At 35.2% G+C, this 24,184-nt stretch overlaps 1 protein-coding gene across 7 annotated transcripts in view; it reads right to left on the bottom strand.

The window, feature by feature from the left end:
* The window catches only part of NFIA (nuclear factor I A), a 358,991-nt gene that overhangs the window by 164,883 nt on the left and 169,924 nt on the right, over window positions 1-24,184 (bottom strand). For all 7 annotated transcript variants that reach the window (XM_023536201.1, XM_023536200.1, XM_011369530.2 and 4 more), the window contains one exon: window positions 8,293-8,358. In XM_023536201.1, coding sequence (XP_023391969.1) covers window positions 8,293-8,358 — 66 coding nt within the window. The remainder of the gene's footprint in view (window positions 1-8,292; window positions 8,359-24,184) is intronic.

Genomic DNA, 24,184 nt, shown 5'->3' with positions numbered 1-24,184 from the left:
CTTCCTACTACCCCCATCTCAGATTGTTCTCTCCTTCATTCATGCCCCTTAACCCACACTAATCCCTTTACAGTTCCTCCAACAAGCCTCATGGCCTCTTCCCTTATGGTTCCCTCCTCCTATGACAAAAGTCCCTAATATTTGCATAGTTTTCTTCTTCATCTTCTTCACACCTTACCTCAAATGTCAAAAGATCAGAAAGGCCTTCCATGACCATTCTATGTAAAATAGCAACCACATCCTCCGCTATTTATCCCTTTATCTTTCTTTATTTTTCTGCATGATATTTAATGCCACTTGGCATCTTACGTATATATTAGTTCATTGTCTGTCTCCTTCCATTGGAAGGTTAAGTGCCATAAGAACAGAGATTTTGCCTGTTTTGTTTAGTGCAGTGCCTGGTTCTTAGAATGCACTAAATATTTTGTTGAATGAATGAATGAAGTTTTTTCCCCCCTTACTAGACTATCAGGTCCTCAAGAACAGGATGTCTGATCTATCTTTGTATTCCCTCAATGCATCCAGTAGTACATAGTCCAAATATACCCAGCAGATTTTTAATAAGTATCTGTTGAATTACTTATGAGAAAATATAGGTACAAGTCTTTAAGTGACTTGGACAAGTGATTTTCCTTTAACAGATGCTCAGTGTCAGGCTTATAATGTCAACTCTCCTTTGCTGCCATTTGACCTATTCGGAAGTTGTGATTTGGCTTCTCCTTATTCATTTCTTGAGTTTACAAATGCTGCTTGCTGAGAAGCTCTCTGGTTGCAAAATACATACAGAGATCTAGGAAAACATGAATTTTCCTTCATGGAGAGATTGTTGGAAGCCGATTCCTATTCTGCTGGGCCTCGCCACAACATCCTTGACACTTCTCTCCTTGGATATTCGCCACATGATGCCTATGGATAAGGCATATGGGACTGACTCCCTTGTTCCCTTTGGGTTAAAATCAACCATGTATAGAAATTAACAACTGAGATGTGCTAGAGTAATCTGCAGTAAATACCACCCCTCCCCCACCTCTATTTGAGATATCCCAGTAGATTTCCTGAACAACAAGCTAATGCCAACAGAACAGAGTTGCCTGGAGCCAAGTAAAACCTGAAGAAGAGAAAAAGAATGGAGAAGCTATAGGGAGAAAAGTGCCAAAATTCCTTGTGGCCACATGAATTTTTTTAGCAGACAACTAATCAATCTGGATTAGTGACTCCAAATCCCCAAATAAATTATTTATATTACATCCAATTTACTAATATTATACACAAATGGATAATTCCTTCCAAAAAGTAATATGCAGGCTGTAAAACAACAAATTCACATTCAAGTGTCAAATCAGACCCTAGACTCTGTGGCAAGGAAAGCTCATACACTATTCCCAACCCAAACTAGTCTCTGTGATATTTTACCATGCAGATTTTAAATTGGTGGTTAAGGACGTGAAACTGACCATTAGAAGTACACTGCAGGTCCTTCTAAGGAGACCTCTGTCAAAGGGTCCAGAGTCATTGCAGGCTTATATCACAGGGAAAACAATAATAGCAGAAAGTGCTAGGTGCACCTCCTACTGTACTGTGACTTGATGATGGCTCCTTATTTGATCTCTTTACTGAGCCCAATTCAAATACTACATGATTCATATTGCTTTGTATTTTTAGAATAGATATCTATAGATATACTTGTACAACACCAAGTAAATTATAAATAAACACTTAAAAGATGCTTTTCTACTTGGAATGTTACATCCAATGAGCACTCAAATGGCTGTTCCTCCTGGGACAAGAGTCACAGGCACGGACATATTTGAGGACCAAAAAGAAAACTTCTTTTCCTTCTTTCCTCTGTAACTATTTGTGTGTGAGGGGTTGGAGGTGGGAAGAGGATGGGGAGATGTCTGAAATAGACCACCCAGCCAGTCCATTTTGGAATTTGGAAATAAGGGAACAGGGTCTAAAACTTTCTCAACTTTGGCTACTAGCCAACCACTTAAAGTCTGTTCAGCTAGTTATCCTCTGTATGTAGACAATAAAATATCCATAATATGTGAGGTAAAATTACTACTTTCAAATGACTACAAATTTCCTTCTTATTTTCAGTTGAAAAGGCCCCTTAACTACACAGGGTCCTGTGTAAAGCTCAGCATACCCTCAACTGCTGGATGCAAGTGGAGGAGGCTCCCAGGCTTACCCGGTACCTCATCTTTCAAAAGGCAAGATCCAAGAATTTCCTTTGTCTGGAGGCATTTCTAAAGAGCCTCGGCAAACAATGGTGGGTCACATCTGCTAACAATATTTAAGAAAGCACAATTCACCTGGTCTCAGAACTGGCATGTTAGATCAGACCAAATTCTAGTACCCTAGTTTCTTAAAGAAGAAAGACTAGCACCATTGCATTGTTAAAAATTCACTAGTCAGAATTTCATTATGCAGATCTGGAAACCAGAAGGCATTTAAGTTTTAATGTCTCCCTGAGTTGGGACCTTTACATATTTTAGAATATCAATCATTACTATTATTGCTGCTATTTTGGTGGTCACTCTACTGTGTCTATCCCTGCAGGGTTTTTTGAAAGAATATTGCAGAGAAAAACTGTTGCCAGGTAATTGTAAAAGAAAGTCATGCAAATTATGAAATATTGATAAATGGTTCTAGAATGCTCTAGCTTTCCCTCTAAAATGCAAACTGTAAAGCTGCATTGCCTCCAAAATTCCTAAAAATGACCCAACTAAATGACACATTAATCAAAACAGTTTCTGCAACAGCAGTCCATCAGCAGCAAGAGACAATTCTTAAGAGTTTGGAACTACAAATTTTATTTTGCCTTTCCACTATGTATTAATATTGCAATATAATATTGCAATATATCTACTATGTACTTGAGGAGGTAGTGAAAGTAAGTTAAAGCAGAGGCCCTGCAATTTTTTAAGAGAATATTATCAGATAAAAGAAAATTTATCCAAAAGAGAAACAGAAATTTATAGTTTTCTTATCTCACTCCCAAATTACAAAGTGGACCCTACATATAAATCTTAAATCAGGAAATCAGTAGCCCAGAAGTTATTTCATAAATATTCAAAATCTTTCTAGAAATGAGTTAAACGATAACTAATAAGATCTTGACAACTGTGGTTCAAGAAAAGTGCATCTAGCAACATTTAGCAATGACATCTATTTTAACAAAGTTAAGATGAGAATGACATAAATGAAGATGGTGAACATGAAAGCTGGTTTCAACCAATACTCCAGGGTGATTTTCGAATTGGCAGGTAGAGATGGAAATTCCAAAATCTGGGGCAAGCATCATGATTAATGGCCTTCCACTGATTACAAAGGCCCATTTGAGGGTTCATGCCAGCAACATATGTGCAACTATCAGATAAATGAGGAAGAACAAACATGATTAAACCTAACGGAAATAACATAAAAACTAACTTTGTTTTTTGTTAGAAATATCATATTTTAAAAACTACTTAGATGAGGTTATAATTATTAGCAGGCTATGCCGGTAATGAGAGACAGTAAATAAAAAAACAAACAAATATGTGAACACAGCATTTTTCCCTCTGGCAAGGGAACCCCACATTTTCTTTCTTTTTTATTTCTATTTTTTTTTGTTTAGAGTGCTTTCACAGTGAGTCCCAGGGGAAGTATGCTTTCAGAGTGTCAATGTTAGAATATGTTATTCCCTCAGACATTGACTCAATGTGGCCCTAAGGAAGCGTGCCTTGAATTAAGTAGGGGGGCTATCATATGAGCTTTTCTTTCATTAATGACTGAGCTGATGTACCACAGAATGCAACCTCTTGAGGACTGTTCACAGGCCCTGTAAATACTGAACTTCAAATGTTCTGTCCCATAAATACTTCTAACAGTAGCCAAAGTACATCATGGGAATTTACCAAGGTGGTCTGAGTCAAAATTGAAATCCAACAAATAAGGCTTAAAATCTCTAGGAGCTCTTGAAAAGCCAGAAAGGGGGTTTCAGTAGTATGCAAAAGGATTAAATAAATGATACCAGTCAGAGTTGAGAACTTTGTCAGGATTGTATTCCCTATAGTAATGAAGCATAAGCTAATATGATGGTATTTCATATACAAGTGACCCTTGAACAACTCGGGGATTAGGAGTGCCAACCTCCACACAGTTAAAAATCCATATATAAACTTTTGATTCCCTGAAAACTTAGGTGTCCCTCAGTATCTGAGAAGGATTAGCTTCAGGATCCCTGTGAGTACCAAAATCTGAGGATGCTCAAGTCCCCTATATGAAATGGCATAGAACAATGCATACAGTCGGCTTCACATCTGCGGATGCCTTACTGCTGATGGAAAATGGTACAGGTATTTATTGAAAAAAAAAAAAAAAACATGAATAAGTGGACTCCTGAAATTCAAACCTGTGTTGTTCAAGGTTTAACTGCATTTGATCACACCTGCTCATTGGGGTGAGGTGGGAGCTGAGGAACAACTTGATCTCTATGTCCATTAGTACCTAGTGCCTTGGCTTCCTAAAACTATTAATCATATCTGTGTATGCAGGTTCATTTGTCTACATACAGCTTTCCCCCACACTCAAATTAGATTCTCAGTTTTTTGTTTTTTGTTTTCTTAGAAAACCTCTTAGAAAATCAACAGTGAGAAGATACTCAAAAAATATTTGGGGATAATGACAACATATTCATCTACTAATTAATTTTATTCATTAAGTAAGTTACCTATGAAGTTCAAGATACAGAGCTACGTGCTATGCAAGATGTTTTTTTAAAGGAATTTGTCATGAATCCTACCCTTAATCAGTTTATAGATTTTAATAAGCCAAATTCTATTTAGTTTGAGCCAAGGAAAACCTCATCTAAAACTGAAGACATCTAGGAGTCCCTTCTGTCCAGAATCACCTTCTTCTTGAGCACCTATTGTGAAGGTTCTATAAACTCGAATTGCTTTTGTAGTTCTCAGCTCCTGGGAGGTGAACAGAACTAAACGGAAAAATAAATATGGCACTGTGGGGATTATGGACAGATTTATGGCTGACATTTCAGAACAGAGTAGGTATCTACAAAACACGTCTCTAAAAGTCTTGGTTTATTTCTGACACTATTCCTCTACCACTCTCAGGCTCCCAGCTTTCTATCTCTCAAATGTATATACTCATTACAGATATGACAAGCTTTAATTGGAGAGTAGTAATGGTTACCTTTCTTCGAGTCCTTACTACAAACGAGACATTATGTTGTTTCATATGCATACTCTCATTTTCATACTCATGAGGCAGGTTCTTTTAGTATTCCTATTTTATTGATTAAAAAAAAAAAAAAAACAAACACCTGAGATTGGGGTAATAGCTTATTCAAAGTCACCCAGGTATTATTTCATTTGAACTAAGGTCTGTTTAACTCTAGAAGTAGAGTTTTAATTATTTATTATACCAATTTTGAGTTTGGGAGATTCTGATATTTTATCTTTGGCCTTTGGATAATACCTTCAAAATTCCCATCTAATACTCTAATTGGACAAAGATTTGTTTTCTTTTATAGTTGAGTCTTAAGGGAGTACAAAAAAAAGAAAGTAAAAATTCCACAGAAAAAAAACCAGACTAGTTGGACAGGGAAGAAACAGCTGCATCCACTTTAGGTAAAGTTACATGGCCTAGTTTATGGTTTTGGATGAAACAGCATGTTACCATTTGTCTATTCATTCTCCATGGTTTACTAGGAAAATACCATTCGTTTCCCATTACCTTTCTCTTCAAGAGCTAGGATAAAAAGAATATTATTTCCCCTCGTATACATACATAAAGAAGGAGTAATGAGTTCCCACTTTATTTGAAGACCAGAGTCTGTCACTTCTTCATCTACCAAGATTCCAAAAATTCTTAGACTTTTATTGACACATTTATGAGAGGTCCCTCTTTAAACACAAAAATGAAACAAACAAGCAAACACCTTTCAGGAACTTAGTTTTCATAACCTGGGGTAGTGAAAAAGAAAGAACACTCCATCAAAGCAACACTAGGATGTTATCTAACGCATATAAATATCTAGTCCTGAAATCTTCAATTATTTTCCTATAGGTATTTTTCCTAGAGGTCTTTAGGGAAGAGATAAAATCATTTTCTTCCAATAACTTCAGCTGAGATTGACAGAAGGCACATAGAGGAAACCGATTAGGCTGATGTTCCCCTCATCTCAGCTTCAGTTGGAACTAAGACAAAGCAGCTTCTACTTTTTCTTTGAAATAAATAGAAATTTGAAACATAAGAATCTATAATCTTCTTTCCTAGATTATTAATACTTTCTTTGAACTCACATGATCCCTCCAGAATGGTACTGTGAATCCTTGACGTAGAACTAAGTAAATTGGGGTTAAAAGGGAACTTGGATAGTATCTCTGTGCCTTTGGCCGAAAAATCCAGGCTCAATCCTGGTGGCTTTTTGGAATGGGAAACGCATAATATCAGTATTACAGGCAGCTCCAGAAAGGCATGCCAGGCCTCTCATACTCTCAATTTATATTTGCATGTGAACAGCTTGTCGGCCATTTTATGAAGACAGATGAATCACAGGCCTGCTAGAGGGGTGGCCAGACCCAAATACGTGAACTACATACCCCTACAAGCTCACAAATTTTTAAAAATGAAAATAAAATAAATATCCCTGACAAAACTTCAGGCAGATTATATATAAATATAATATATGAACAAAATCATTTAGGGCATCGCCTATAAGTCACATGAGAAATAAAGTATGAAACTAATCTATAAATATCACTCTTTAAAATGTCAACAAAAAATAAGATGTAGCTGTTTATGACACTAAAAACAAGTCTTCAGAGGTCTTTCTCTCTCTCTTTTTTTTATGCCTGCTTTGAAAAGACAACTTTGATAAAGTAAATACCACCAAAATACCAGAATGAGAAGAGGAATAGTCACTAGACCATATTTAGCAAGAACCAAACAGTGTTATAAAGATTTTCACATTGGAAAATGAAAACTCCTGAAATACTAGTGATAGGATATCTAATTAAGGTAAACTCAATCTTCAGTCTCACAATGCTGACATAATTCAGTTTATCTATCTATTCCAAAAGATCGGATGGAGATCAAAATGGGAAAATACATAAAACAATAAAAAGAAGAGAGACTCGAGGAATGAGATAATTCTAAGTAGGCGAAAAACAAACATGGTAGGATTATACTGACTAGAAAAATAATAAGAGTAATATTGAACAACAGCCAACAATTGTTGAGTATAAACTATATAAATATGTACATATGATCTTATTTAATTCTTTAACAGATAGGTAATATTAATACCATACTATTTTAAAGATGAGGAATAAATCTATACCCTGAGAGGTTAAATACCTATTCAATATTATAAAGGTAAGAAACAATAGAGGCAGAATTCTAATGCAGGTCTGACATCACAGCCTGAGCTTTTAACCATGATGCCAAATTCCCCTCCCAGGCCTTCAAGCATTCCCATTAGAGCCTTCAGTTCTATCACCAAGGAAGAACACTTTAGAACTTTATGAAATAATATCTGTGAAAGTACACAATACAATGTTTAGCATATAATATGTACTGCTAGTTCAGCTCTCAGTTTGTATTGAAACTTAAGATTTTACTCAATCTAAAATTCCAACCTATGACAACCTTTTCCATACTTGGAGTACATGCTCAAATTCAGTATTTTACCTAATTTACTATTATATTCACATATAAAGGATATATTCTATTTTAATCAAATTGCTGCAACGGAAAGTTTATGTATTTATGCAACTGAGGAATTTAATATTGTCATGTACCCTTACTGTTTTACTTTAGACAATTTAAATCAGAAAACACTTCAAAGACAGAGATCGTTTTCTTAAAGCAATTAGTAATGGGCTGAACTCCTGAAAGGCCTCAAAAATACTTGTCAGTCGGTGATCTTAAATCACTAGTGAAGAAGAAGATCGTGGGGCATTGGCCACTTTAAAAGGAACTAAAATGAAATGTAAACATCATGGCTCCTCATTTATACTGGAAAAGATTCTGATTTGGCAAGTCGATCTCACCTCTCATAGTAATAAACTTTCTTGGGAACTAAAGTTCTCATAAATACCAAGTAGTGTTTAGGGGTGGGGTCAGGGTTTGGGGGGTGCTAGAGTGATCCAGAGGGCTCCTTTGGTCCTCGATTGTTCCTACTGTGGGTCACCCATAAGGCAGACCCCGAAATCCTTGTACTTGGTTAGCTGCTAGCTACTGTGGACTCTCAAAGCAGCAGCTAGAGTCCCAAACTAAACTTACCATTTTCTGGCTGGTCCTTAATGTCAGCGTCACTTGGCTGGCTGGGACTTTCAGATTGACTTGAATCTGAAAAACATAAAAATACAGCCAAAAATTACAGGGTCTGTGAAGGAAAGTGGATCAGAGGTGCCAGACTTTCTCAAAAGGTTCAGCATGTAAGCTAGGAATGAGAATTTTACAGAAATGACATGGTGAACGAAAAAAAAGAAAAGAGAAAAGAAAGTGGGGGAAAAGCAGCAGCAGCGGCCTGTGTTCTTACAGAGGTGTCTTGGTTGTGTTTACACCTCCAGTGGCTTTTGGCTTGTGCCAGATCATAACTTGAAACTCTTCAGAAACCATTCTCCTACAGAGAGACCATTTCCAAACTGCTCTTCTCCATTATTTATACACTAGAGTCTGATAAAGACTTCATCCTTCATTACACACATCTGAAGCTTGATTCAGAACATAATAAAGTGTCAAAACATATTTTGAAGCTGGTATATAAAAGCAGCCCAAACAACAGTAACAAGTTCTGTTGATATTTAGCTCTGTATTATAGCAACAGACTTCGCAGACTAACACCATTAAACACTAGAGTTCTAATATTCTAGTGCATTTACTTGAACTAACAGGATAAATCAACGACGTCTTTCTGAAAGCTATGTTTCCCCCACTTTATAAGTATTCTTTTTCTCATGTACTGATGCATTTGGGGCTTCTTAGCAAGAACAGGTTCTTGCATACCTGTATCAAATTCCACCTATTTTTTATTTAAAAAACACAATTATTTTCAAACTAAAAAAAAAATTAATTCAATTTAATTTGACTTCTAAATAAGATAATTTAAAATAAAGTGACATTAAATTTTAAAATAAGCTAAAATTAAGTTAGATCAAAAGAACTTCACAGAATTAGAAATAAGCATGCTTATGATACAGTTTTGTGGGCAAGGAGGAAAAAAATGACGCAAAACATGTCAAGGGGAAAATTTTTTGATGTAAAGCATTTTCTGAGACTTGAAACAGTATATAACATTATATAAAAACAACCAAAAATTTTTTTTCGAAAAATCTCTATTATCTATGGAAAGCCTGAATCTGAACTTTACCTTGACTTCGCAGGGTTAGAATTGACTGTCTGAAATTTGACCACATTTCAGCAAGATGTTCAATGCAAGACCACAAGATCATGACATGTAACTGTGATTAAACTGAAAATATTACTCCTATTTCAACAGATTTATAGCACTACTATTCTCTTTCTTGGAGATATTGCAAAAAGACGTAGCACTACTAGTGACCCTGGATCAAGAAATGCTAATTTATTACTTTAGAAAGTCTCCTGCTTTTAAGCAAATGAAGATTTTAATTATAGGAAAGTACTATAAATAAAATGTCTATTTTAAAATTTTCTGATGATATTAACCTGGTGACTATAGCAAAAATTCTGTGTTGACTTAAGGGTTCAAATAGCAAAAGATGTGAAAGTGAACTTTTATTTCAGTTTGGCCAAGTGATAGTTTTATCATCTTGTAACAATTGCCGTAGTGAAGACAAAAACAAAAAGCATTATAGGTCAAAAAACTTTAGAGAAATCCTTCATAATGAATCGCAAAATTAAATACAAACCCTGAACTAAAAACTGGAAATGCAAATTTATATTAGACCATATTTGAAATTTTAACTCCATAAATTAATATTACTTTTATAGCAAATGATTTCAAAAGATGGCATGACTACCTTCTCTTTTTCTAAGATCCTATAATTTTGCCATTAAAAATTACAAATTAAGTATTCTGGGAAGTAATTTTTATTTTAGTTCATTATTTTTATTCTGGAAAATTTTAAACCATTAATATCCATAATTAAATTTTTAAAAAATCCTTCCTTATTTTTTTTAGGAAAAATTAAAAATTTTCCGGACCATGTCCCAAAATAGATACATAAAATTTTGCCAAGTAGAACATTTTCTTTGGAGTAATGCAAGCAAACCTGACTATATGATAGCTTAGCAGATGTTCTTCTTCTAGGTGTAATATTTTCACAATTAATCACTTCATAAACAAAAGGAAAAACATTTTTTTATCTCAATTAATTTAAATACTCGGTCAATTATTTTTCTGATATTTATCTATTAGTATTAAGGCAAAAAGGATAATGAGAGACTCCCCACCCCCCAATTTTTTTTTAATAATCTGAAAGTGGACTTCTTTGTTCTTTTCACTTTTCTATTTGGTTCGCCACCAGATCTTCATAGGAATATAACGTGAATATAGAAAATATGAATAGCAGCGAAAGATGGCTCTAGGTATGTTCAAAGAAAGTTTAAAATTCCAAGCCACAGAAAAAGAAGCAAACAAATAGCAAACGACTGAGTGGCAGGGGAATGTTCAGAGTTGGTTTGAAAGGGGCCGCGGTGCTCTTGTGAAAGCTCAGATACAAACACTGGAGGGGGCATCTAGCCAAACTGAAAACGGAATTGAATTTCTCCAGTTTTATTCAAAAGCTGGACATGCTATTATCCACGGAGGACTGCATACTAAAATACACCATCTTCATAAGGGATAGTCAAAGCCAAAGATCTACAAGAAAATTTAAATGATCTAAAAACTTCAATAATTATTTTCTACCATGGGACGTTTAATGCCGTTCCTTTTTTGAACCGAGGAACAAAACTACCCAGTCGCAGTGCTATCCTATGCTGAGCACACATGGACACTTTCTCTGGTATTATAAAAGGTCACTGATGTTATTAAGTATGGAGCCAACCAGATGACCAGAATTACAAATTAATTTCTACCCATACATAATTGATACAAATAAAAGATCTTTTTAAGTATTTGCATTAAAATGCTATCATGAAGGTTAACAATTAATTTACTCTTCTCTTTTTTATACTTGGTAGAGGCCTGTCAGCAGCCAAGATAACTTTATGTCTTACTTTTTAGGATAATTATCATGTGGTTAGTTGATTCTCACCACCTGAAATAATTAGAGCCCCCGCCCCAACCTACCCCCAAGCAAACCTGACTACATAGAATTGGGTGCCATATCTTGGATTTTAGATCTTAGATGTGGCAGTGACTTTTTCTGGTTCCCTGGTCGATAAAAACCAGAAGATTTTTATATTACAATGAAGGGAATATTATTTATTTGTGTTTAAATTATGGACTTGGAAATGGTATTGTGAGGAAGTACATTAGGGTTATCAATTTTTTTTTCCCGTCTAGGTATTTGCTTTTTTGTTTAAGAAACCTTAGACTTCAACCTAACCTTGAAAAGCAATATTTCTTTTGGTTTTTAAAAAATTTATGAGCAGAAATTTAAACCTAAAATAGACAGGGTTTGCATAAAGGAGGCTGGTTTGAGACCTCTTAATTGAACTGGTAGCCATCTATCTATGCATTTTTATGGCGCCTACGGCTATATTGCTGGAGTACTCAGACAAAGATATTTCACTATCAATATAATCACTGGGGAAAGGAATAAAATAAATCCTAATGCCTACATATTAGTCTCTGCTTCCATAAGCTTGTGCAATGCAAGAACAGATACCTTGTATTGCACTTGCTACTTATCCACATATTCTGTTGCCCAACTTCAATTCTGCTCCCCTCTAACATGGAACCTTGGAGGATACTCCTTTTGGGAAGGTGAAGAATGACAGAAACATGTCAGTGAGGTAAAACTGACCAGGCAAAAATATAGACAACACTTTTCTGTGTCTTTCTTTAGGCATGAAGCAAAGATAGAATGCTGTTAAATCTGGACCTAGAATTAAATTTTATCCTCTCCAGTCCTTAATTGTACATACATCTCTTATGATGTGACTTATATTAAGTGTACTAAGGTGATTTTAAATGATCTCCTATGAGAATTTGAGTTCCATAAGAAAAGAGTCCCTTTCTTACTCTTGTGTTAGCTTCAGTATCTTCTAAAGCTAATTTTGGCCCAGCCAAAGATTCAACAACCGCTGAACTAAAAAGTTCAATTTTCATTTGTTGTTCAGCTTTCTAATACTGCACCACTGTCAGCGACTGAAAAATATACTAAGTTCACACCTAAAACGGGACTGAGACTTATTAGATGATACAGGAAGGCAGAAAAGGCCTGTATTTCTGCCTGATGTCTCCTTTGTGGGCCCTGGCACGGGTGAGAGAGATACATCCCTCTGGTTTGTGGTTGAGAAATCTTGCGCAGTGTTTAGAAGTTGCAGACAATCACCTCCTATGATCCCCTGGCCGACACACCACAAGAAGCTCCTCAGAATAACAAGAACTGAGGACAGTGTCTATACACAGGAGATCCCCAGAACTGTGTACAGGCTAAAAGGATGGATGGCAGAAGAGTATCTCACACATTCAAAAAATACAAAAATAAGAGAAATCTGTCATATTCTGAGGCCCAAAGAGTGCCTCAAAATCCTACCAACTGCAGTTGTAAATGGTTGATAAAGGAAAAACAGTTCAGCATGCAGTGGTGAAGAACCCTTCTCACACTGAAACCAGCATAATTCCTATTCATTCTGTCAACATATCAACAAAAGTCTATGGACCAAAAAGTACAAATTCTGGTTCCACTAGAAAAATAACTTAGCCTAAATTTCAACCTCCCTACATGCATGATGATTTGGCTAAAAGCAAAGTTTGTTAGAATTTTGTGTCCAGTTTTAAATCTCCCAAATTAAAAGCTAATATGAAGTAATCAGAAAGCACCCAGAAACAAAAATAAGTTAGTCAAGTGAAAGCAATAAAGTAAAAATGCCATCTCAAAGAGTTGGAGTTGTTTATAGTATGAAAAAGAAAAGGCGAAACAGGAATGAATACTTTTCTACAACTAAATGAAGACAAGAGCATTCCTGTGTTAAAAAAAAAAAAAACGAAGTAAGTGTGATTATACTCTGAATAAACAGTACCCTCTAGAATTGTAGTCTTTAAAGATGTTCAAAATTTAGGTAAGCTTTTGATTCTTATCATTTGGGAAGATGATTACTTTGCAAAAGAGTCAGGCCAGAGAATACCAAGATTCATTTTTTTCACATGATGATGTTATTATAGAAAAAAAATTCTATTTTTGATTAGTAGTATAAGGTTTAGAATTACTGTTTTGATCATCCAGTATCATAACATGTTTTTACAGTAAAGAAATCTAGAAAGTCAAATGGCTATGATAGTCATATTTTGTTCTTTGGTCTCATAGCTGCAGTTATAAAAATTATTGTATTACTTTAAAATATTTAGGAATATTATCTATTTTTTCCAGTATTCCCGTGATTTTAAAGACTGAGGTGTGAGGAAATATTTGAAAAACTTTTATTTGAGAATGTAAAATGCCAGTGTATAAGTGCACATACGTATATACAATTCATAGCTTATGTGTAAACACTGACGAATATAATAGCATCATCTAAATGTAACATTATTCATCATAGTCATGGCAAAGAACAAACAGAAATTTGTAATATCATCATTAAATCTGGACCACTAAAAACATTCACTTAGTATTAGCATTTCCAGGGAATAGATAAAATCCTTTAAGCTCAGAGAATAACCAAATTGATATTTAATGTCAATTAATATATATAACTGTGGCCTATTTAAGGAAAAACATACAATAACTTAGTTTTTAACTATGAGGTGAGTCACACCATAAAAGTTTTCTTAGCTTTAAAAATGGAAACTCTCCATGATTCTTTAAAAGGAAAGTCTTTATTGCATTTAAAAATATAAAATCTGATCTGTATAACGTTCCCAGTAAGCTAGAATTGAGTCTCTGTATGGATATGTGTGTGTATGCATGATACTTTAGTAATCAAAGTATGGAGAGTAAGTCCTTTTTCACCAGAAGGGAGATGAGGAGAGGTGGTATAGGAAACGTTCTAGTTCCGAAAGTACCAGGCTTATTTGCACACATTGGTCTTCTCATCAGGATTCAGAGGGAGCAGGGAAGCTGTGTTCTGAGCAGCAGTGACTTGGAAGAGCTCTAGCAGACCACCCTGAGGGCTGCCAGCTGCTTGGGAGATCCACCCCTTACCCACTCCTGTGTGTCGCATTTTCAGGGAGTACTTAAGAGTGTTATATAATCTAGGTTACTACCATTTTCTCTCTTAAAACTTTTATAAAATGCCTTTTCAAAGAAGAATTTGTGAAATATTAAATTTGCAGGCATTAGATTTTTTGGCATTAATGCTGATATTTAAGGCCCATCTGTTTAGTCGGAACTGTGTACGATGATGAGATGGTTTGGGTTGAAGAGTAATTCAACTGTCTTATCACCTACTCATAAATGTGTTATTTTTCTATGTGCACAAGGAGGTTGCGGAATGATACACAGTGTTAACATGTTGAGAAAAAAATGGTGTAACTATTGTTGTGTTATGATAGTGAGGGGAAATCATTTCAAAGCTTTAAAATACAAATTCAGTCGCTCTGAATGTAATGACAAAATGACTCAATCTTTAAAACTTTAATCTTCATATGAGATTTATTTCAAATAATGATCAGCTTTTTCTTTGAAGTTATAAATGAAGTCGATGGGGGAAAATATGGAGATTATGAAAGATATGCAAGCATGATACTTTGACTAAATTTATAATTTCTCACGTTTTCTTTGATAAGTGTCTACGACAAAAATAAACAAGTGCTTAAGTAATCAATTTGAATTTTGTTTTTCCCATAATAAGAGCTGTGTTGACATGTGATGGTGACCTGTTGATCAATTCAGAACTCAAGTTATTGAGTCAGCCTGGTTACCTACCCACTCATGTATAAACAAAGACCTGCTTAAAAAGCCATCACTATAACATTATTGCTTATCAGAATTATGCTCAATTTCCCCTTTGTAGTCACTTTTTTTCCACACAAAAAAATTAATTACAACAGCAAGTTCTTAGAGTTCTTAAAACAGAAGAATATATAATTAAAGCACATTCAGCCATCTATACAACTTAAAGTAGAAAGTTTTCCTACTTTCATGTTATAAAAACAAATGTGTCAAATGAAAATGATGCATAATTAATAGTCTATATGCATTATTTACACATTTCTGGATATCTGTAAAGAAATGTATTAAAACAATAAAATATCCTCTGTTGAGGGTAACCATGCTATTTAAGTATTTAAAGAATATTCAAAGTATTGACTTTTTTTGCATTTGTATTTCATTACTGAAAGGAGTATGAAATGGTAAGAAGATGGTATCCTAAAAAACTCTTAGCTTTATAGTTTAACTGTTCTGGATCTCAATTTCTTCATCTGGTAAGTGGAGTCAGTAATGACTATTTTGCCTAACTTAACAGAATTGTTGTAGGGATCAAATAAAATAATGAAAGAAAAGCTGGTTTTGAAACTATAAGGAGCCCCCCGCCCCCAAAAAAGAAGAAATTTATGTTTACCACTGCAATATAAATCTTCCCATTCACACGAGTTTTTTTTCTTTTAAAAAATCAACCCCAACCCACACAGGATGTGATTCTGGTATAAACTATCAGCATCACAGACCTGTTTTTAAAGAAAAGGTTCTTAATTCCCATATACTGGGAAAGAGATTATCTCTGATAATGGGAATGTAAATCTCAGCTTGCCGTTGTTTATTCCAGACAGACATTTGTGTGTTAAGTCTGTTTATCAGGCAACACTTTGTCTAAGCCAGGAAGTAGTCAGTCTTTGTAACAAGATGTATGCAAATGAATTTCCCATGAGTCTCTGCAGCAAATTGCAGCAGGAAAAAAGAAAATTTTTCCCTGTTACTTTACCAGCAAGAAGCTACCTCAAAAGTAGTCTTGAAACAGAGAACTCTGATGAGTTAAATGAGTGCTAAACATGTGCACACAGTCTGTTGCTCATTATTCTAAGTAGACTTGGTGCATTACATAGGTTTATCAGACAACATTCTGGGTATTCGGGCTTTGTAACCTGTGTGAAAATGAACAGTGACCATAATCCCATGAAATAACCTATATGAGGCAAAACTCCAAACCTCCTGTCACTTTCAGAATCCCCGCCAACAGACGCTTCCACAAAACCTTTGAGACTTTCAAAAATATATTCAGCTTTACCTTTTTGCCTACCTCTTAAATAACTTGATTCCCTGATGGCATGATAGACTCAGCACAGAACGATGAAGTTTATCACACAAACTGTACTGATAAATAAAAAATTTGCTAACATGCCTTATCTAATAAAAACAGGAAGTTTTTTTAAAAAAAATATTTTTCTATCATAATATGAGTATTTATTCTTTAATTCTATTATTATTTATCCTGGGATCCTTTTTTTAAATCTTAATATAACTAACTCTTTTTTTTTTAAAGTCTATACATGCAGAATTGAACAGTCTATTTCTTTTCTTTTTTTCTTGTTAGTTTTCTACAGGGTTTGAAAATCTGACCAAAGAGTCAAATTGGTTTAGCTTGTCTTCCTAGACAAAATAAACACTTTAGGACTCTACTTGTTTGTATTCTCCTCAGTGGTGCTGTATGCATCAGCAGCTAAAAACAAAGAAACTTTTTAGCTGCTCAGACAAAATGCAGAGGCTTCCCAAACAAGGAGGCAAGGGAGGTGGCATGAGTAAAGGGGAGGGTGGGGGTGGAGAAGTGTGCAGAAAGTCTGACAGTCCATTCAATATAGGGATGATGGCTATAATGCATCCAGGGTCCCCTTGCTAATTAAATATGCATTGGCACAGTTTTGATCGATGCAAGCCATGGATCAGATGACACACCTGCAAAATCTTGAGCCCAGAGCTCCCAGGAAAGGGGAAAATACAGTCTTGTCTCCTTATCTTTGTTTTCAAAGGCTCTCAATTTCTGTGCTTAGATATCTAATTTAATTCTCTCACCCCTCAGCAAACTGGATTAGGGAAGTCAATACTGCCTTTGTGCATCGACAGGAAAACACAGCTTTCCTTTTATTCAATTTAGCTATGACCTTTAGACAAAGATAATGACAACTGTCTAAAAGTAAGGTTAAGGCCTCAAGAAGACCCCCGAAGCTAAGGCTCCCATTGAATTTTGGATGATAAGGTAGTGGGGTTTACTGTGACATTTTCCTGTTTGGAAAGGGAAAAAAAGGAGGAAAGGGAATTAAGAATTGGATTGGTGGGGAGGCGAGGAAACATTGTAGAGGAAATTTAAATCCACTGACTAAATGACCAAACTCTCAAAAATCAACTGAACCCTGTCATATCCATAACCAGAAAACAATTCCATAAAAGATTATGAATGAGAATGGCAGAATAACAATTTGTCTAAAAAATACAGATGCCTAAATGAGAAGGTTGAAGATTCTGTGGGTGGATAAATCAGGAAGTTTGGGGTTTCGTTCTTTTTTCCTGAAACATTTGAGAAAACATGACTATCAGTGTGCTCGAAAGTTCCACCACAGTGAGAGATATAACTAGAAATTTTGCACAAGTCTGGCATTCTGCAGTGTTAGCAACATTCACACCACTACTCCTAATCAAAGGGGAAAAATGATATGAGAACATTCTCCTGAAACAGCACTACTTCCTTTTAATCTCCTTGTCTTTGGGCCAACTCATTCCATTCATTAATTCATTGCATTCAATAATGCATCTAGTATGTGCCTTTCACCCTGTATAACTGGAAATACAAAATGAAAAAAGGCAAGGTCTCTGTTCTCAAGGAGCCCTTCGTCAATCAGGATAATGATAATAAAATCAACATTCTGCGGCATCCTCTCCTGATTAAGTCCTGTCTCCCTGTGATATTAACATATAACTACATATTATTGTGCACATTTCTAATAGTTTTTATTCTCTTACTATTAGCAACAATTAGTACTACTAACTATAGCCTCGTAACAGAATTTATAGTAGTCTGGATACTAACTGTTGATGGCAATGGTTGGGATTAACTTTTCTAATAAAATATAGAGAGGTTTAGGCAGAGTCCTTTCAAGTGAAATATGGAGCTATGATCACATAATTAGCATTATTGAGAATGGTGTAAAATGTCAAAATAGTTTTTAAAAATCAGATTTTTCCCTCTTAGGAATAATTTCATAGATAATGCAGAATGTTCCTCCGGATCAGACCTGGTGTCTTCCCTCTCAGAGAAACAATAGTTCTAACGGGTGGCTGTGGTACAGGAAAAAAGGCAAAGGACTTAGCATTAGAAAACCTGAATCTGAATCCCTTCTCAGCTCTGTGGAACTGGACAAGCCCTTTTACTTCTCTGAACTTCAATTTACTCATTTTCCAAGTGCCTGACTTTCAAGATTATGAGAGCTGAACAGCGTGATTTAAAATGCCTTTTAAATTATGGAAGCGATAATTCTCCAACTGTACACTGCACAGAAGCAGGTTTTCTAAAATATATAAGCTGGTTAAAGAATCACATTGACTACCTACTTTTATTTCCTACCTCATTATTTTTATTGCCAGGTAGCACAGTATCTGGAAGATATAGGTATGAATAGATGTTTGTTGAAATGGAATTCAATCAGAAGTGAAAAAAATAACTTTTTCAAGGGTATGAAATACAACAGGGCCTATCTAGGGAGATGGCAACCGATGTTCTTGGGCGGATTTTCTGGATTGGAGGGGACTGCATGACTGGATGGTGGTACATTCCGTGTGCGAGGAGAGACCTTAGGGCAGTCAGAAGACCTACTTTCTGGTCTTCAGTTGAAAACCAGAACGAGTGGGGCTAGGTATACTGTAAAGGTTCTTTCCAGCCCTAGGGTTCTAATTTGAAACAAATCATTAGCAATCCAGTTGTTGGTTTTCTGGCTGCATTCAAGCTGGGACCCACATTTCATCGAAAGAGACTAGGTGGTATTATGTGCTGCTGATCATAAGTGCAATTAGAAATAACATGAGTGCAATGATTATTATATGTCAAAGACTCTCCCTTCCTTATAAATGACCACAAATAGCCCACTAAGAGTTGCAAATGTTTGTCATCAGTGACTTGGCCACCCCTGGTCACAGAAGCCCATAAATATTGTTTCTCTTTATATCTTGATCCATCATGTCATCTGAAACACCAGAAAATTTTCTGTTTAGTAGCTACTGAAAAAGGTAACCTTAAAGAATTTAATTTAGGTCCTAGGATTTAGGACAATACTTTTTAAAAAATACTTCAGATATACCTACACACACACACACACACACACACACACACACACACACACACACACACCCCATATGCTTTCAATTTCCACATTGGCAATATCTTTGCCCTAATAGTTTGATTTCTGAACCTATAACAAATATGCACGAATATAAAAAGTTATTTATTTGGTCAAACAAAAATTGGTCCTTAGACTTTCCATATTATCATCATAAAGCTCATGTGAAATCTGATTCTTTAGAAATTCACCTAAGCCTTTTGCAAGTAGAAATAGTCATATATGTTTTGCTCCTATGTCTTTAAGATAGATAAAATGATTTAAATATATTGAATCATTTCATTTTTAGGAGTTTCCATTTGGATTCTATCATGGCATTCTTCCTGACATATGCAGTGCTAAGTTATTTAAAATTAATTGCAGTACAATATTTTAAAATTTCTTCACATGGTGCTAATCTCAAGTGCTTTGGATGTTTGAACCACACTTGGAAGCCATCGGGTTCTGTGTATCTTTATATCATGGAGCAGTTGAACATGCTAAAAAGATTAGTCAATGAACTTTAATCTATAACTATAACGCATATTGAATTATAAAATTTCAAAAATGTGTTAGTTGATACAAATGGGAAAACCACAAATATCCAACATGACAAGAAAAAAAAAGGAAAAAACCTAGGTCATTGTAACACATGAATTCACTTTTGTAGCTTTGAAATCAGAAAAGCTTTGAGAAATCCACCACAGATCACGGGGTACTCAACACTTAAACCTGGTTCAGTACCAGTGGGGAGCTGATGTGCTCTCACCTTCATCTAAATTCATTTTAGTTGTCATTTTTATTTTTGTTTTAAGATAAAATCTACATTCTTTTCTGCAGTTATATTGTGGGGGGGAGATAAGCATTTTGCATTTCAGTAACAGTATAGATGAGTAATTTGTTTAGTAATAATCCTAATATTAAACTGTCTACCATACAATGCCTACTAGTAGTTTGTGTAGGATTAGTCAAATGAACTATCTTCAGGATTTGCTTTAAAAAAAAAAAAAAAAACCCTTCTTATTTGTCACTGATTTATTTTGATTTTTAAAAATCATGTTTTCTGTAAGTCTCTAATATAGGTGCTATTTCAACAGCCTTTCTTCATCAAAAAGTCTGAGTAAGTAATTAGAACTTTACTCTGATTCTCTCTTCAAAAATCATTATCACTCTAAAGAATGACTAATAATTAATCATTCTCAGGAAGAAGAAGTCTTTTTTTTTTTTAGTGCATCAAACATTTATTGATCATCTACTATATGCAAAGCATTGTGAGCTTTTACCCAGTCCTGAGGTAGCTCATAATGTTGACCAGGAATTCTACTTATTCAACTCTGCACCATTTATAAAAGTGTACATTGTTTTTCTAAGAGTACTTTCTTCCACCTCTACTGGTGGTGATGACATGGAGTTTCTCTAAGTTAGAACCCTTTCCAAAGTCTATCAGAGGAAACTAGGAAGGGTAGAAATTTCTATAAATAGAAAATGGCTCATCTGTTTGTTTTACGTTCAACAAAAAACAACAAATCTCTGGGCTCCATGGTGTTTCCAATTTTTTGGTCATGGTGGATGCCTATGGACAAGCAAAAGCTTATAGGGAAGCTGAGGGCACCAGAGTGTAAAACAAAAGTGAGCTCTCCCTGCCAATCGTGTCCTCATTTTCACACATCACCTGCACCCTGCCCTATCCCCGCTGGGTTTCGTGGAGCAGCCTTTAAATCCCTGCAGCATTCTCACAACCCAGCCCTAACCTGTGGCTCAGAGTAATTTCAAAATCACCTCCATCTCTGCAGATTTATAATCTTAAAATAAGCAAAGATACACAGTGACTAAATCATTTCTGGTTGAAATTGATAAGTGTTCTTTCTAAACTCTGTCCTGTTTTATTTATTTGTGTGTATGTTACCAGAATAGGAGATAAAGACAAACCAAAAATGGAGAAAAATAAAGAAAAAGAAGAAACATCAAAAAGAAAAAAAAAAGAACACAGTAACAGAAATGGTATCATTTGAACAAGGGGTCAGAAATAGAAATTCTTAAAATGAGATAGGAATTTTATTTACGAGAGACATTAGAAAAGTTACAAGTAAAAAAAAAATCAGAGTTTGTTCAGGGATTAAAGGTGAAATCATACCCAGCGTAGTGTCTCTGAGTTACCAGGTCAATTTGGGGGGGGGTGAAAGGAACAGTAGTAGTCAAGTTTAACCTGGGAATAATGCAAAATGAGGGATGATGGCCCTTCATTTATTTCCTTTGATTCTGGCTATCGCCTCCAAAAACAGCATGTCATTTCATAAGGCTTTTCCATTTAGCAACTTTGGGACAATTCTCTCTTGTTATGTTTGCCCAAATTGTTTTTTTAAAAAAGTCACTGAATTGGTTTCCATTTTCCATTTTTATTTTATACTTTAATGACTCATGTAATGATTTAACGATTTCCTTTTCTGCTCTAAATGGAGGTCCTGTAGAAAGGGAAAAATTTCTAAAGTCTTAGTTAACAAAGCCATACGTCTGTACCATACAAAACAGCCTCACATCTACACCTCTGCAGTCACATATTCCCCTAATTGGCCTTAAAATCAGAAAGCACTTTGTTTTAGTACCGCCATGTTGGTATTGTACAAAAATGCTTACCTTCACAGGGGAAAACGTTAAGCAAACATTTTTGGAAGAAATTTCATTAAAAAAAAAATTAGGCAAAAGAGATTTTAAAATTAACAGAGAATAACATCTCACCAATAGTAGACAAGGAAATGAATTATTCAAAACTGTATACAAATACTGATGTCATAATGAATAGAGGCAGGCTCTTAGGAACCTTACTGAGAAAAAGCTGGTATTTACACAGAAATTGGAAGCCTTACAAAGGAAAATAAAACAGATTTCCACATAAAGAAAATCTTATACATTGCTTTTCATAACCCTATCAAAACTCCCTATTATGACACTCTTGAGGTGCAAATTCTTGATTTCCGTAAGGAGGAAAAGTCTAGAAAAACATAAAAAATGTCCCAAGACTCCTAGAGAAGAAATTCTGCAGAACATCAAATGTTACTCAACATTTTCAAGTAACCATGATATGTCAAACAGGCCACATGATGCAAGTACTTCTAAATATAAGTTTCTATTTCTGTTTAAAAATAAAAAAGATCAGAAATCTGGAAAAGCAAAATCTTTTGCAGGTTTAGAAAGCATATACAAAACCTGGCAAAAGAAAACACTGTTCACTGCCACCATCTGCTTTCTGGCACACGGAGGAAACTTTTACTAACAGCAACATTTTCTTACATTAGAAAATCCACTAATTAGTTTTGTTGTAATAAGAAAAATAACCTTTGCATGGAAGGCAGATCTCCAGCTTGCTTTATTTTGTTGGCTGCACCTTACAATAGGCCTGTAACATTTCCATGTGAAGTGTACCTCTGAGTTTTCCTCTACTAGAGTACTTTATTATTCTCTGTTTGGTCTAAAGAAAGTATTCACAAATGAGAGATCAAAGTGAGAGTGATAGAGAGGGAAAACTTTAAGGTATTTGGCTTAATACTCAAAAAAAGAATACCAGGTTCCGAATCAGGATATCTGGGATCCAGAATTGATTGTTAAAAGCGTAGCGAACCTTGGTGTCATTTACCTAATCTTTAAGGCTATTACAGTAAATGAGCTCTAGATTTCCCCTAAAATTCCTCATTCTTTTAAGTCTAAATAATTTTTTCCTAAGAATTGTATGTCTCAAGATACTGATTGCAAAAGAGTAATGGAGCTTCAGACGTCATTGATAAATCTGAAATAATTTTAGTAATTTTTGTCTTCTACTAAAACATTATAAATCTAGCAACCCGGGAAGTGAAAATTCAACTAAATCATTTAGTCAGCATATCATTCCACAAAGAAAGCCAACAAATATGTATTGAGCACCTACTGTGTGTGAGCACTGGAGGCAGAGCAGTGAACAAAAGACTCACAAAGCTTTGTGCTCGCCATGTCCACATGACAGTAAGCTTGCACTCCAGGGAGCTGACATTCATCCTCTGCAGAATTCACCACCAGCTGCAAATCTCCACTGTTTAGAAAAGGATAGTACCAATGCACAGATAAACATGGTCCCTGGTGCTCACCACACTGAAAAATCTGCCTGAAAGTTTGAGAAAATAAAACGAATGGGTACAAATATTTTCTGGAAAATTATGCAGAAAATAGACGTCATGTCCTCAAAAGCAAAGCAAAGTAAAACACTGAGGCCATGACCGTGAACGTGTAGACAGTCTTTCTATGAAAGATGTCTGAGATTCAAAATAGTTCAAACTGGGCTTCTGCTTTGATTGAACAAATCGTTAAGAACTCACCTCTTCCATCTTCTTGATTTTTTTCTAGGGGCTCAAACTTAGCTAAAGTTAAAAACAAAACTGCAACACAGAGTTGACCTATTGCACACCAAAAGTCCCTCTGCCTGAGGAGCGAGTGACAGGCTACTGCAAAGTTTAATTAACCCACTGGCATTGCACACTCAAGCCCATACTAGTATTCTCAACTGTATGGCAACGACATGTTAGGATAACTAGGACAAGTGTCCACTGGGTTTATTAACCCTCAGTTGCCATTAAAATACATTAATTAAAACTGCAACACTTTACCCACTGCTTTCTATCAAACATTTGAAAAGATTTCAGTCAATTTGTACAGTTCTGGCTTTGCTTTTACCTTGTTTTCACCAACACCCTATTTAGGCACTGAAAGTACCTGTAATTGCATTCTTTCCTGTTCCTCATCAGATTTATACGG

This window comes from Pteropus vampyrus, unplaced genomic scaffold (genome assembly GCF_000151845.1).
Source record: "Pteropus vampyrus isolate Shadow unplaced genomic scaffold, Pvam_2.0 Scaffold151, whole genome shotgun sequence".
Lineage (NCBI taxonomy): Eukaryota > Metazoa > Chordata > Mammalia > Chiroptera > Pteropodidae > Pteropus > Pteropus vampyrus.
This window is presented reverse-complemented; position numbering and strand designations above follow the sequence as displayed.